This window comes from Silurus aristotelis, assembly GCF_946808225.1.
Source record: "Silurus aristotelis genome assembly, chromosome: 11".
NCBI classification, from domain to species: domain Eukaryota; kingdom Metazoa; phylum Chordata; class Actinopteri; order Siluriformes; family Siluridae; genus Silurus; species Silurus aristotelis.
Window position 1 is genome coordinate 10,945,957 of NC_139584.1, and position 13,261 is coordinate 10,959,217.

The 13,261-nt window shown below is 38.5% G+C and overlaps 1 protein-coding gene across 2 annotated transcripts in view; it reads left to right on the forward strand.

The window, feature by feature from the left end:
• The window catches only part of LOC310733897 (kazrin-A-like), a 43,408-nt gene that overhangs the window by 864 nt on the left and 29,283 nt on the right, over positions 1–13,261 (forward strand). For both annotated transcript variants that reach the window (XM_083555403.1, XM_083555404.1), the window contains exon 2: positions 10,777–10,851. In XM_083555403.1, coding sequence (XP_083411529.1) covers positions 10,777–10,851 — 75 coding nt within the window. The remainder of the gene's footprint in view (positions 1–10,776; positions 10,852–13,261) is intronic.

Consider the following 13,261-nt stretch of genomic DNA (forward strand, 5'->3'; position numbering starts at 1 on the left):
ACAGAAGCCCTGGGGCAGTTCTGTGATTCAATTATGTTAGGAATCAGCATCACACAGAGAAAATAAAAGATCAACAAAGTGATAGGTGACGCCACCACCACCACCACCATCACCACCACTCGTGTTTTATTTCTCCTATACCACGTTTCTTTTTTTATTCAACACTTTTATGACGTATCATTTTAACCCGTTTATATATATATATATATATATATATATATATATATATATATATATATATATATATATATATATATATATGTAACGTGTCCTGTATCAGGCAGGTTTTTCTAAAGCAGAAGATAATATAGCATAAAAAAAGCACAGCTTGATATTTTACAGAGACTCTACAAAGCACTGAGACTGAAGACACCTTTCAGAAATGTCTCCTTACAGAAAGCAGAATCAATGTCAGTGATTTTAACTTTTTTTTTTTTTTTTGGTAAATCAATGTTAAATGGGGGGGGAGTGGTGGCTCCAGCGGTTAGGGTGCTGGGTTGCCGATCGGAAGGTCTGGGTTTCAAGACCCGGTATCGCCAGGCTGCCACTCTTGGGCCCTTGAGCAAGGCCCTTAACCCTCTATGCTCCGGGGGTCCCTTACGAGGGAAATATCAAGGTCCGTGACGTCGGAGTGGCGTGGGGCCACCTTCCCGTGGGCTCACCACCTGCAGGAGGGACCGTAAGGGACGGTGCTGTGAGGATTGGGCAGCAGTCGAAGGCGGGGGCCTGCTTAGACTGCTGCCCCCACGACCCGAATTACGGATAAGCGGGAGAAATTGAATGAATGAATGTTAAATGGGTTTATTATTAGTCTTGTGGTGCATATGGCAGAAAAGTCCCACTAATGAGTCCTGTGGTTGCTATAGAAATGGTAACGTATAAGGATGAATGTATTAACACCAATCCATGATTTGCATTACAGCACCGCAGCATCAGTGTAAGACCTTCTGTCATAGAATTTATTGTGTATATATATATATATATATATATATATATATATATATATGTGTGTGTGTGTGTGTGTGTGTGTGTGTGTGTGTGTGTGTGTGTGTGTGTGTGTGTGTGTGTATAAATACATCTGACTTATCAAAATTAAAGATTCATCAGCCGTGTGACTACTGCATGTTCAGTAGCTTCATTACAATTTGATGTTCGGATGAGGCAGATATATTACTAAAACGTTTCTTATGTAAATTCTAAAATAAAAATAAAAAAGACTTCTTCAAATAGTTTTAAATAGTTGAAGGTTTATAATTTCCTATCAAGGTTCTGCTTCAGATAGGAAAACTGTTGGTTTCTAGGAATAAGCTTTAGGCACCGTCCCCGTTAATCCGGACAGACCTGAAAACAGCATTGCTTGAAAATGCTTGAAAAAACCAACAGTTTTCCTATCTGAAGCAGAACCTTGATAGGAAATTATAAACCTTCAACTATTTAAAACTATTCCGTCAATTCCGCCAGGTGTTCATTTACTTTCTCTTCGTTTAAATGGATGCAATTGTGGATGAACGTCCAGGCCCCTCTGAAACAATTCAATCTGAAGGTTTTACAATGTGACATTAACCTTTAAGAATGCTATCAAACTGGATAGCAGGCACAACCACATCAGTGCTTTATCCACTATCTTGTTTGTTTGGAGTTTTAGAAGTCACATGACGTAAAATGTCTTTTTTTTTTTTAGAAGCTAAGCTTTTTTTTTAGTCAACAATACGACTTTTTCCGCTTGGTAGAGGATTCTGAAAAAGCTCCATCACCAGCCCCCATGCACCTCCTCCCCTTTGACAAAATCCTAGTCTCAGTGTGGAAGAAGGGCAAAAATTCATTAGATTTAACTGGATTAACACTTACCTAACACTTTTTCGAACAGTGTAGTTTTATCTAACTTCTGGTTGCTCATGTTCTCCTGCAGGATTTGCTGTATTCATGCACTACGTAGGCCTACACAACTACGCATTCATCTCTGTGAATAGTCCGATCTCTGAAAGGAATACATTCTACAGATTTGAAGTTTAATTATGAGCTGTTGCTGATAAATTTCTGAGTGTTCTTCATAAATGTTTTGCATAAACATTTAGGAACTGTCAGAACGCATGCCCTCAAGCTTTCATTATGAGCGAGTTGTGGATCAGCGTACTTGTAAATCTTCTCATACGTCCACTAATTGCAGTAATTAAACATACGGTAGACAGAAATAATGCTGGAGCGCTCGTTTAAGCGCATTTTGTCTTATCAACTCGGTAACAGTGAGTCCAAAACCTACGTCCGCTGCATCTTGGTGCTCAATGGAACAGTTATAAATGCAGTGTCACTTGGAAGTCCCCACCAGCTTTATTGTCTTCTGCGCGTGAAGAACGAATAGAGACACTGAAACGCTGGCGTGAAAGGGTTTTGTTACAGCACTTGCCGTTTCATTATTAACGCATTGTGAATCATTCAGCTGTTCCATTGTTTGTGGGTTAGATCCGAAAGAACGCAGTGGCCAGGGATCTTTTATCACGTCAATGGACTGTTTGTTAATCTTAGCCAGAGTCGCCAAAAAGAAGCGTTGGCGTCTGTGACAGCGAGAGAAAGCACGAAAGACAGGGAGAGGGAGAGAGATTGAGAGAGAGCGGAGGAAGGAAGGAAGGAAAAGAGATGGTACATTAGATGAAGGGTGTATCATTTGGAAAAATAAGTGTCACTGAATGTCTAATCATCCGTGTTGGTGAATCTGGTTCGCCTTATTTCAAACCCATTTTTTTTTAGACATGATGATTTTTGTGCACTGAACTGAAGTACTCAAGAATTCTGCACCATGGCAATTGACAACAAAGGTCAAAACTGACGATAGCACGCAAAAGAGCCTGGATCCACTTAGGCATGTTTACTGGAACAAGTTAATTAATTTCCCATCGGGTCGAATGACTTTTTCCCACACAAACAGAGGAATGAATAAGCACTGTAGTAGGAGGCCTTTTGGATGATGTCCAACGTTCATCTCAAGGTCTGCGCTGTAATACAGTATAGTGCATAGCTTCAGCTTAGCGCATCAGCTCTTTCTGGTCAATGTCAGTATTTTGAGAATGTGCTTACTTCTTATTCAGCGGTTGTTCTCAATTGTCCCACACTGTGGCCAGACAAATTTTTCCTTTTCGAGTTGATGAGATTTTTATGCGAGCCTTCAAACTTGTCTGAGCTGTGTATGCCCGTAACACCTTTAATCAAGCTGCTAGTGGCCTCAGGCTTGTCCTTGACCTCTGTGAACTATTATTACAAAGAAACCAAGAGATTCGGGTTCCCTCATAGGTGGGTTTTAATTTATTCTTACACTGATAGACATAGAAATGAATCAAGCACAACCTCACGGGCTCACAGGTTCTTTTGAGTTCAGGTTACAGTCTGTGTGGTTTTGGTCGTGTCTGCGTGAGGTCTGCTCTTGGTTCTCTGGTTTCTTCCTAACTCTCAGAATCATACCAGGAAGTGGACTAGTGACTATAAGTATTGACAGTGTATTGTGTGAATTCATGTGTGCATGGTTCCCTGGACTCTAGGGTGTGTTTCAGCCACACACATTGTTCTTGAGCCAGAAAAAGGCTGAAGATCTATGAATAAATGAAAGGGATTTTTTTATTGAATAACTTTGTGTCATTTTTATACAGAGAGCTCGAGGAAGCACATACATACAGAGTATTCTCAGTGGATGCAGTGCTGTTGATTTCTCCATTCCGATTGGCTGGAGGGCACGGCTTTGACAGCTATACTACAAATCACAGGTTTAGATTTCTGCATTTTCAAGTCTTTAGCTACAGCAGATTCAGAGCAACTTGCATGGTCGACAGTCACATGATCAACGCTTTATTAGGAGATAAATACAACCCTTGTTCTATTGTGTTTTATTTATTATGTGATTGACTTCAGTAGTCTACTCCTCCTGTTAATAAACAGCTGGCGCATATTAAATGAAAATGGATATTACAGTGAGCTGAACGGAGAACAGACAATATTTTTCTCTCTCTTTCTCTCTCACACACACACACACACACACACACACACACACACACACACACACACACACACACACACACACACACACACACACACACGCAAACCTTCAGGACGTGTCATATTGCATCTCAAGAGTCAGAGTAAAGGATTAAGAGGGCCTGACAAGACAGCAGCCTCTCTCTGTCTGTTCATCTCTGTCTTTCTCTCCCCATTGGGAATAAATGCTTTTTGCTCTGACAAGGGAAAGAAGTGAGTAGACGAGAACGTTAATATTGCATGCGTACGTGTGTAAAGTGTGTGTAAGTAGCTATTATGAATGTGTATGTGAGGCTGTGAATTGCATCGTGCAATGTTTTGTTTGTCGGGTTGGCATGATGCGAATCACATAATATTTCCTCACGTTTTTCTACACTACCCCCCCCCCCCCTTTTTTTTTTCCCTCGGACATGCTTTTTGTGATCGTTTAATTGTACGTCTTCTGTTTCATTACCATTTTCTGTACCCGCTCTATTCGCAGCTCCTGTGAGGTTCAGCAGCCTCGCATCTGCAGTTTTAATTAATGGGCATTTATTGAGAGCGTGTTGAAATGTCACGGGTAATCATATGTAATCACGACTGTCACGACTGGAGAAGGGCGAAATTATGTTTGTGGTAATGTTCAGGTCAGTAAATATACACTGTCACAGGGTGTGTGGGTGTGAGTGCATTTGAGGCAGTGTGTCATGATGTTAAACACAGATGTGGAGAGAGGGTTAATATCTATTTACAGTTTGGCAACGGAATGACAAGATTGTAACAGCGGTCACTGAGTGTGTGTGTGTGTGTGTGGGAGTGAGTGTGTGAGTGCATGGTAATCGTTAGTATGAAGTTACAGCCAAGTAGAGGTAGCGAGTCTGGTTTAGCTTGAAAGGGATCTCAATCTTGATTTAAAGGTCATCACATTGATTGGTTTTTGCACAAATTCCATTAGACTACCAAAAACAAAGGAGGCACAGAAGATGGGACACATTTATAAAAAAAAAACAAAAAAACTTCAAGAACGATACATGCGCATTCTGGAATACATTCAGCGATTGTATTTTATGACGCAGAAACCCTCTCCTGTAATATATCAGGTTGTAACCGAACCGCCTTCTGTTTGTTAAGGGAGTGCAGCAAAATCTACCCAGTTGCAAATTTCACGCCCGAAACAGTCTGCACTCAGATTTTGCTCGTAAAAACATAGTTTATAATCTTGTGGGCGACATTAAGGTTTTAAGACTTAGAATAAAAGAAAATCTCTACTAGAAACTAAAGTTATTCTGTATCCTTGTGGTGGAATATGAGAGAAATGTGGGCTGTGATGATTGTACAAGGTACAAGGTCAATTATTTAGTACAACACATAATACAGTGTTCCTGAGAACAGCATATTAACAGTATTTCAGATTTGCTCAGCATGCTGGATTATATCATGACAATATAAGCGATCCCGCATATTTTTCATTTGCAGAAGCAGAGAGTAACTAAGGGTGATGACAGCTTTTTTTTTTTTTAATGATTAGCCCGGATTCTACTCAGATGCACATGGTCAAGCAGAAAGCCTTATTTTCTAGCTTTAAATGCAGTGACGGTGCTTTGATATTAGAATGATATTTGAATTAGATTTAACTTTATTGTAACATATTATGGTACAAGGCAACAAAATACAGTTAGCATCTAACCAGAAGTGCATTTGTAGCCTTGTACAATATATACATATGTACAGGTTGATATGATATGAATAAATAATGATAAATGAATGAATAATATGATATGAATAATATTCATATGAATAAACAGTACACGGAAAGGGGATTATAAAAAGTGTGAACAACGGTCATTGAAAAGTGCAATGGAAGAGATATTGTATACAGTATTTATGAAAGGTTCTATACATATGTGCTGAATGATGTACAGTGCAAAAAGGAGGTTATGATACACAGTATGTGCAACGGTTATTATGGTGCAATCTTGAGTATTACAATATATATATATATATATATATATATATATATATATATATACTTGTACTGTATAAAAGCTCATATTCTCTATCAGGTGGTAATACTGAATATTTGGATGGTCTGGTATTCTGTATAATTTTGGATGTTGACTTGGGTTCCTCCGGGTTTCCCTGGTTCCCTCCAGCATTAATGGGTGGATTGGCTATGCTGAATTCTACAAAAGTGTAGTTCCCAGGATGGATTTCAGAGTCACTGCATTTCTGACCGGAATAAAATAGTTACTTAAAACTAATGTGTGTGTTAATTTTCAATGTATTTTCAACGTTTCCTGTTTTTCTAGAAGACATAGTTACAAATGTAGGCTTAGCGATGTTTTCACTTTGGATATTTACAGAATCTGGAGTAAATCACTTCTTTTGTATTGTTAGTAGCTGGCGAAAGTAGGTAGTTTATAAGAGGATTGATATATCCACCAAACTGGGTTGTAAGAAATGGGACCAGACTTGACTTCTGGGATTTAGCTTTTTGGCCTTGTGTGTGCGCCACAAAGTCCAAAGCAGGTGCATAGAAATGCCGGTAAAATTGTTCTTCTTAGATCTAAATCGCCAGGCAAGTAAAAACACAAGCAATTATAGCAAAAAGGAAAAAATGAAAAGATAAGAGAGCCAGGAAACGATCAAATTTGCACTCGGACAAGAATTCAAAATTGCACTAAGATTGGAAACCCGTTAGCTTAAATACAAATTGAGTGAACATACAAAACAGGTGTGTTCAGGTGAGCGAGATAAATGCTGTCCGTGTGGGATCCAGATGTCCCACCCTCTGTTTTTGCCGCTTCACCCGTTTAAGGGTAGGCATAATCGAACCGAAGCTATTGTGTGAAATTTCCTGTTAAATTAGCAGAACGCTGGTGTTCTATGTTCTGTACAAAATTACACCACTGACTGCAAGAAAATGACAGTTTATTTAACAGGTTAGAAGTAACCGAGTAAATGTAGCACATCATTTCCCGTCTCTGGCAATTTGACTTTAAATGTTGTGGATTATAGAACCTGGCTGTTAACCACTGTTGTGAAAGATTTAAACTGGCAATGTGCTGCTTAGACACTGCTCTGAGTCACTTCTAGAGCTGAAGGCCATCAGCTGTATGAGTCTTTTCGGAGGCTTGACAGAGACGTTGTTCTCGAGTGTACAAAGTCGCCTCCTCCTCACTTTGAAATGTCACTCTGCAGCATCACACCGCATCATTCTCTCGCTTTTTCCTCCCTCACGGAGTAAAAGACATAGCTTGTTATCCATCCATCAAAGCTGCATCTGGACACGCGTGCGAACGCGTGTACTTGAATATTGTTTTAGCGACGCCTTGTTCTTTTGCGGCCCCGTTTGCATATTAATGAATTACATTTTTATTAGATATTTTTTTTATCTGAAGGACAGTTTGATGTCAAAATGCTTGTTTGAAAGAGTAGATAAGCTTTGTGTATGTAAGAGAGAGTGAGAGAGAGAGAGAGAGAGAGAGAGAGAGAGAGAGAGAGAGAGAGAGAGAGAGTGTGTGTGTGTGTGTGTGAGGGGTAGTGCAGTAATGCTGGTATCCGTTTCATGCATTTGAAATTAGCACAGCTTTTTATAGACACCTGTGCTTGGTAGCAGTGGAGTGTGTATGGTTGCAGCATGCCTAATTCTTGACGTGTGTCTAGTACAAGTGCGTGTAATGTCAGGTTGTAATCCGTTAATGTCTGGGCATTAAGCCACACAGCCATGCATCAGTGCTTGCGTCCTGGAATCTGTGATCCTCTCAGACTTTTTGCTGTCAGCACTTCAGGTAGGCTGTGTGTAAGTACGTGTGTGTAGAGTCATGTGGTCGACTCTTTGCTGATTGATTTGTTAATGCATGTCGAGAACGATGTTCAGTGTCAGTCTGTTTTCGTTTCCTGTAAAAGTTTCCTAGGGTTACCGCAGGACTAAAATATACCGCCGAAATACGGCTGCTTTTCAAAAAATCACATGCGCTTTCATTCTGAATTGTATCTCAATTTTCCAGTTGCACTGCTCTGTTTTTTCTCCCCCCGTATCCCTTTTTTTATTTCAGATCTTTTCCATAATATTAAGTCGAATGCGATTTGCAGCACACTCACTGCCTGCTGCAATTTTATATGAACACATATATAAAAAAAAAGGGGTGACTGGATTTTTTTTTTTCTCATCATTTATGCAGTGTACGGTTGTTGAGCAGATTCTGGTTTCTGCCTGGAATAAATGTAGAGTTAAATAATCTTTTGAAGGATTGAATTAAATGTGATGGAACATTGGCTGTTTTCAACAGAGTGCATTAATAGATAAAACTGAGAGAGGAAAAAGTATTGTTTCGTAGTCCACACATCCAAACCACTGGCGCAGCTTCGGTGTTGAGTGCGATGGATGCCGTTTATTTCCTGTGAAATTTAAGATTAATCGATGGTTTCCTCCTGTCCTCAGACTACATGACCAATTTTTTTTTTCTTTTCAAGAAAAGACCGATACATTGTGTTGCTCTCTGGCACATTCATTGCTCAGTAGTTTGTAGATACACACACATTCCCAACTCGAGGCATTTTTCAATATCTGGTCTTCTTACTGGCATGTTATTAGAAAACCTGAGGAAAGTCAGAGCTCCTCAGAGAACAATTTAAGTAAAATAAAATAGAAGCTGTTGAAAATAAAATATTCTTATTAAGATATATATATTATTGCACATATATTGTCGAAGATATTGGCATTATATTAGTGTGGCATGAACATTTATAACTATATCTATATTTTCTTTATCTATATCGGACCAGTTGTTTAACACCCTAGACCCTGAAAGTATGAGGCACCAACATTACCTCCTGCTTCATCAAAGCAAGCCATGACATATTCAGGGGGTGTGGAAACTGTAGCTGTGTTTGTTCAGCTCAGGCCAGAGCATCACTGTTAATCAGAGAGTCTGCAAACAGACATTAAACACTCAGTTTGGATGGTTCTGTTCAACAAACAAGCAAAATAATGGCTAGTGGCATGTAATTGCTAGTGCATAATCAAGTCATCATTAACGAAGACTATCCACTAGATCTAGGAGCTTGGCTGTGGGGAATTGTGCTGATTCAGTCACAAGGATATTATTGACTTTGGGATTTGATGTTTGAGGAGCAAATTACTGGTGCAGGCATTGTTCAGGTTAACCAGAGGTGTTCAGTGGGGTTGAGGTCAAGAGGGTATGCAGGTCAACTGGCAAGCCATAGCTTCATGGACCTGGCTTTGTGCAGGTTCCTGCTGGAACAGGATTTAGTTTCCAGTGGGGGAAAGTTGTAATGCTTCTTTAACCAAAATTTTTTTCAGAAGATGCAAATAGGACTGTAATGGTCAGTTGGGTATAAACTTTTGGTCTCCAACACAATCTTATTTACTGTTAGCATGTGCCAATTTTGTTCTGTTAAACACTGGTTTTCAAATGATATTTTTTGTGGCGCCTTCCTGTTCATCCAACCGTTGAGTTGGATGTGTTTCGATCATTGCCTTGTTAAAAATTCTAACCGTATCCCAACATCCTGGAAATCCAGGGTATAATTACTTTTTTGGAACAAATATTTTTGAAAGAAATCATAAACTAGTTTTAATAAGGAGGAGGAGAAATATTTTAGCTTAAAAGGAACATTTAAAATTTTGCATGTCATGCTTATTTCTTATCATTTGCAAACCTCTATCAATCAGTAATTTTAATACGCAGTGTATATGCAGTGGAATGAAATGTCAGTTCTGCAGGGCAGTGGTGCAACACATTAGAGAAAGCATGAGTACACAAAGAGCGAAACTGCAGCAATAAAGTAAAGCAATAATACTTTAGAACAAATACTATTATAGTGTATATATACAGCACATAGTACACACAGGACATTATAAGACTACTGTGTAGCATTCGGCAGCAAGTTAAAAATAGCAGTAAAAGCAGTGTGTGTGTGTGTGTGTGTGTGTGTGTGTGTGTGTGTGTGTGTGTGTGTGTGTGTGTGTGTGTGTGTGTGTGTGTAGAAGAAAAGCGAGACGTACAGAATATTCGACATCACAGACACAAGCGGGAAGAGAACACGATTTTGTCGCACTGTTCAATAAATAAATGGACGAAATTAGGTTTGATTGGACATCCCTGTTCCTGTGCACAAGTTGAATGTTTTTGTGCCTGGATAATTACATTTAAGATACGTGTATATGACTTTTTATGGAGTTATAATATATGCTTAATGTTTTGATGCTATTGGCACTGGAGGCATAAGCCTTTGCCGTAGATGTGAGTCACATCGTGTTTGTGCGTGTTTTTGTTTATAAATTTTTTTTTTGAGAACAGATCTCAGCATCTCACTCTGGATTTGAGCAAAACATCTGTTAGCCAAAGCGATTTTTAGCTCAGTTGTCAGTAAAGATTTATGGCCATGTAAGAGTAAGTCTGAGCTATTGGTCTGTTGGTGTCTCGAAGTCATGTTCGCCACTCATCCAAGAGGCTTCGGTGTATTCAAAAGTGAGTGAGTGTGTTGTTGGGTCATTGATCAGCCAGTGTGCTGTGACTGCTGTCATTTTTACTCAATCATCCAGCAGACTCTCGCATCATCCTCTAAGGGCTTCTATAGTCAAAGTGGTAGCTGATGAAGAAATGGCTTCTTCGCTTCTTCGCCACAGCTCCTCTGATCTCATCCTGCGCTGCAGTAATTACTGTTTTTCAGGATTTGTCGTGATGCTGTGTTAATGATGTGCCTTTCTTTTGCTCTCTCTCTCTTTCTCTCGCTGTTTCTCTCGCTCAGACGCTGTCAGACAGAGAGGTACTGAGGTCAGCAACTTAACAAACCTCAGCACTCACGATACAACACTGGATAAAGGTAACTGCATTTTATACAAAAAACAAGCGCATTCAACATGATTTTGGGAGAACACTCAGGGCTCGGGCTTGTCATTTGCATAAATACATGAACACTCACAGGATCGAAGCAGAGCATTAGATGTGGTAAGAAGCCTGTGCGTCGGATTTGAGCAAAGTGTGCAGATTACGTATATGAAGCAGAAAGCAATTACTGGGTAATAATTGAAGATTTGTTATGGTGTCTCTAACGCACTAAAGAAATTGTTGTAATGTGACAGCTGAACTATGGCAGCGATTAGTGTATGAATCATGTTCTCTCCATGGTGATGGAAAATGGGAGTCATTTGTGGGTTTCCTAAAGACAATCCTTACCCATTCACTAGAGCTGGAAAATCTGTTGTAGTTTGGTACTTGATTTCATGGAGAAATGTATTGGATTTAAATATATTAGTGAGCAACAATTTCCTGAGCAACAGAAACATATTCTGAATGTTTTGTCATCATGATCTTCAGGCTTGATTTGACAAAGTTGGTGTATAACAAGTATGCAGGTGAACAAGAGCATGGTCAAATGACACAACTGCATATTCAGCTTGACATGACATGCTGTTGTGCTGTTATTTTGTATTCGGTCTGTTAATGTTTTATTTTATTTTTTTGTGCTTATGAGCCAGTTTAAAACAGATACAGATAATAAGAAGAATTGGACAGATGCTCAAGGTACATATTTTATTAAAAAAATATATCATTTTCAAAAAAAAGGAGATGCAAATATCTTTAACATAGAATATCAAAATTTTTCTGTTTGTCATTTGATGGTGATGGAATATCTGTGAAAACTAACACTGAATGTCATTTAGATTCAGGCAATCTGCTGCTCTTTACTTAAAACCTGTATAATAACATTCAATAGCTAAGCGGACAAAACTAGATTCATAACCTGATTAAATAAAGGCAGACTGAATTAAAAAAATGAATTTTCTAAAAAATTGTAGGCGATTTGCCGCATTAGGAAGCACCTTGTAATAAATAAGCAAGTTAAAATAAAGCAAGTCGAATTCTCTTCCTCTTCTCCCAAAGTCTTCCGTGCAGTAAACGTGTTCAGCTGCTACAGTCATGCAGAAATATTATCCAGCAATGTGAAGCCTTTTGTAGTGTAAACTTGCATTTTTATTGTATTCTTTATGAGGTCTATTGCACTCAAGTTTCCACTCATTCAGTCAGAAAACTCTCTTAACAGGGATACACAGATTGGGAGCCGAAGAGATGAACCCCTTTTTATTTTTTACTATCGATACTGAATAATTCATCTTAGTTACTCAATAACATACTTAAACATAAATAAATAAATAATAGCCCCAAAGTATTGGCATGCCATGGGTTGCCAAGTTATGCACAAAAGGTATGTCCACATATAACCCGCAGTATTCGATTTTGAGAATCCAAATTTGATCAAATGGTTAAATAACGAATGCTGATTTTTCAACTATTTGCTCGTCATTACTCTGAAGGCTGTTCTTTCTGTATTAGTGGTTAAATATGTCCTTTTGCTAAACTGCTTCGCTGCTCACTTTGTGGCTGTGTACCACTGCAGCTAAGAAAGGTTTTACCGAGAGATTACAGAGGAAATTAAAGATGTGAGAGAAATGTTATGGGGCATTTAATAATTGTGATTATTATTATTTTTTATTGTATTTAAAACGGCATGGTGGAAGATAGGAATCAGGGCGCTTTTTATTTCTGCAACCAATTTTGTTGCCGACGTATTAGAGTAAAAGTTCAGCCGAGCCGAACTTCGATATTCAACAGTTGTAATCAGTCCATATGAGATTAGTCATGTCAGTTAAAAAGTAGCATTTAATATTTTTCTGTGATTCTAAACATTTCGATTCACAGTTTTATCTGCGAATGCATTAGATGTGTTGTTCTCTCATTTCTACTGCATATGTAGTTCTTTTTTTTTTTTTCAGGAGAGGTAGAATGGGTGTCAGTATAATGGATAAGTGCAGAAATAAATCTCTGAAGCCATTTTTCTGAAGCTTTTTTTTTTCTTCTGCTTTTTAAAAAAAATAATTTACTAGAATATTTTTCCCACCAGATAATTAAACATTCTAGAATTAAGATGTCTGTAAGAACAGTGGGAGAACAATGCATTGCTTGAAGAGGTGTACATATGTTTTTGTTACACCCGTATTTCAAAAAATGACATTTCTTTTTTGAAAATTCGTTTACATTGGCTGGTAAATTGATTTCATTGTGGTGTTGTATTGCATCTTTTTTCATATTATTATATTATATCTATAGCCCATTGTATAACAGTAGCAATATTACTTAAGTGTAACTATACACATTACATGGAAAAGCAGCAAAACTTTATGAATGTTTAGTAGGTTTTTCCCATATAGAAAAGAGACCTCGGTGCTCTCTGT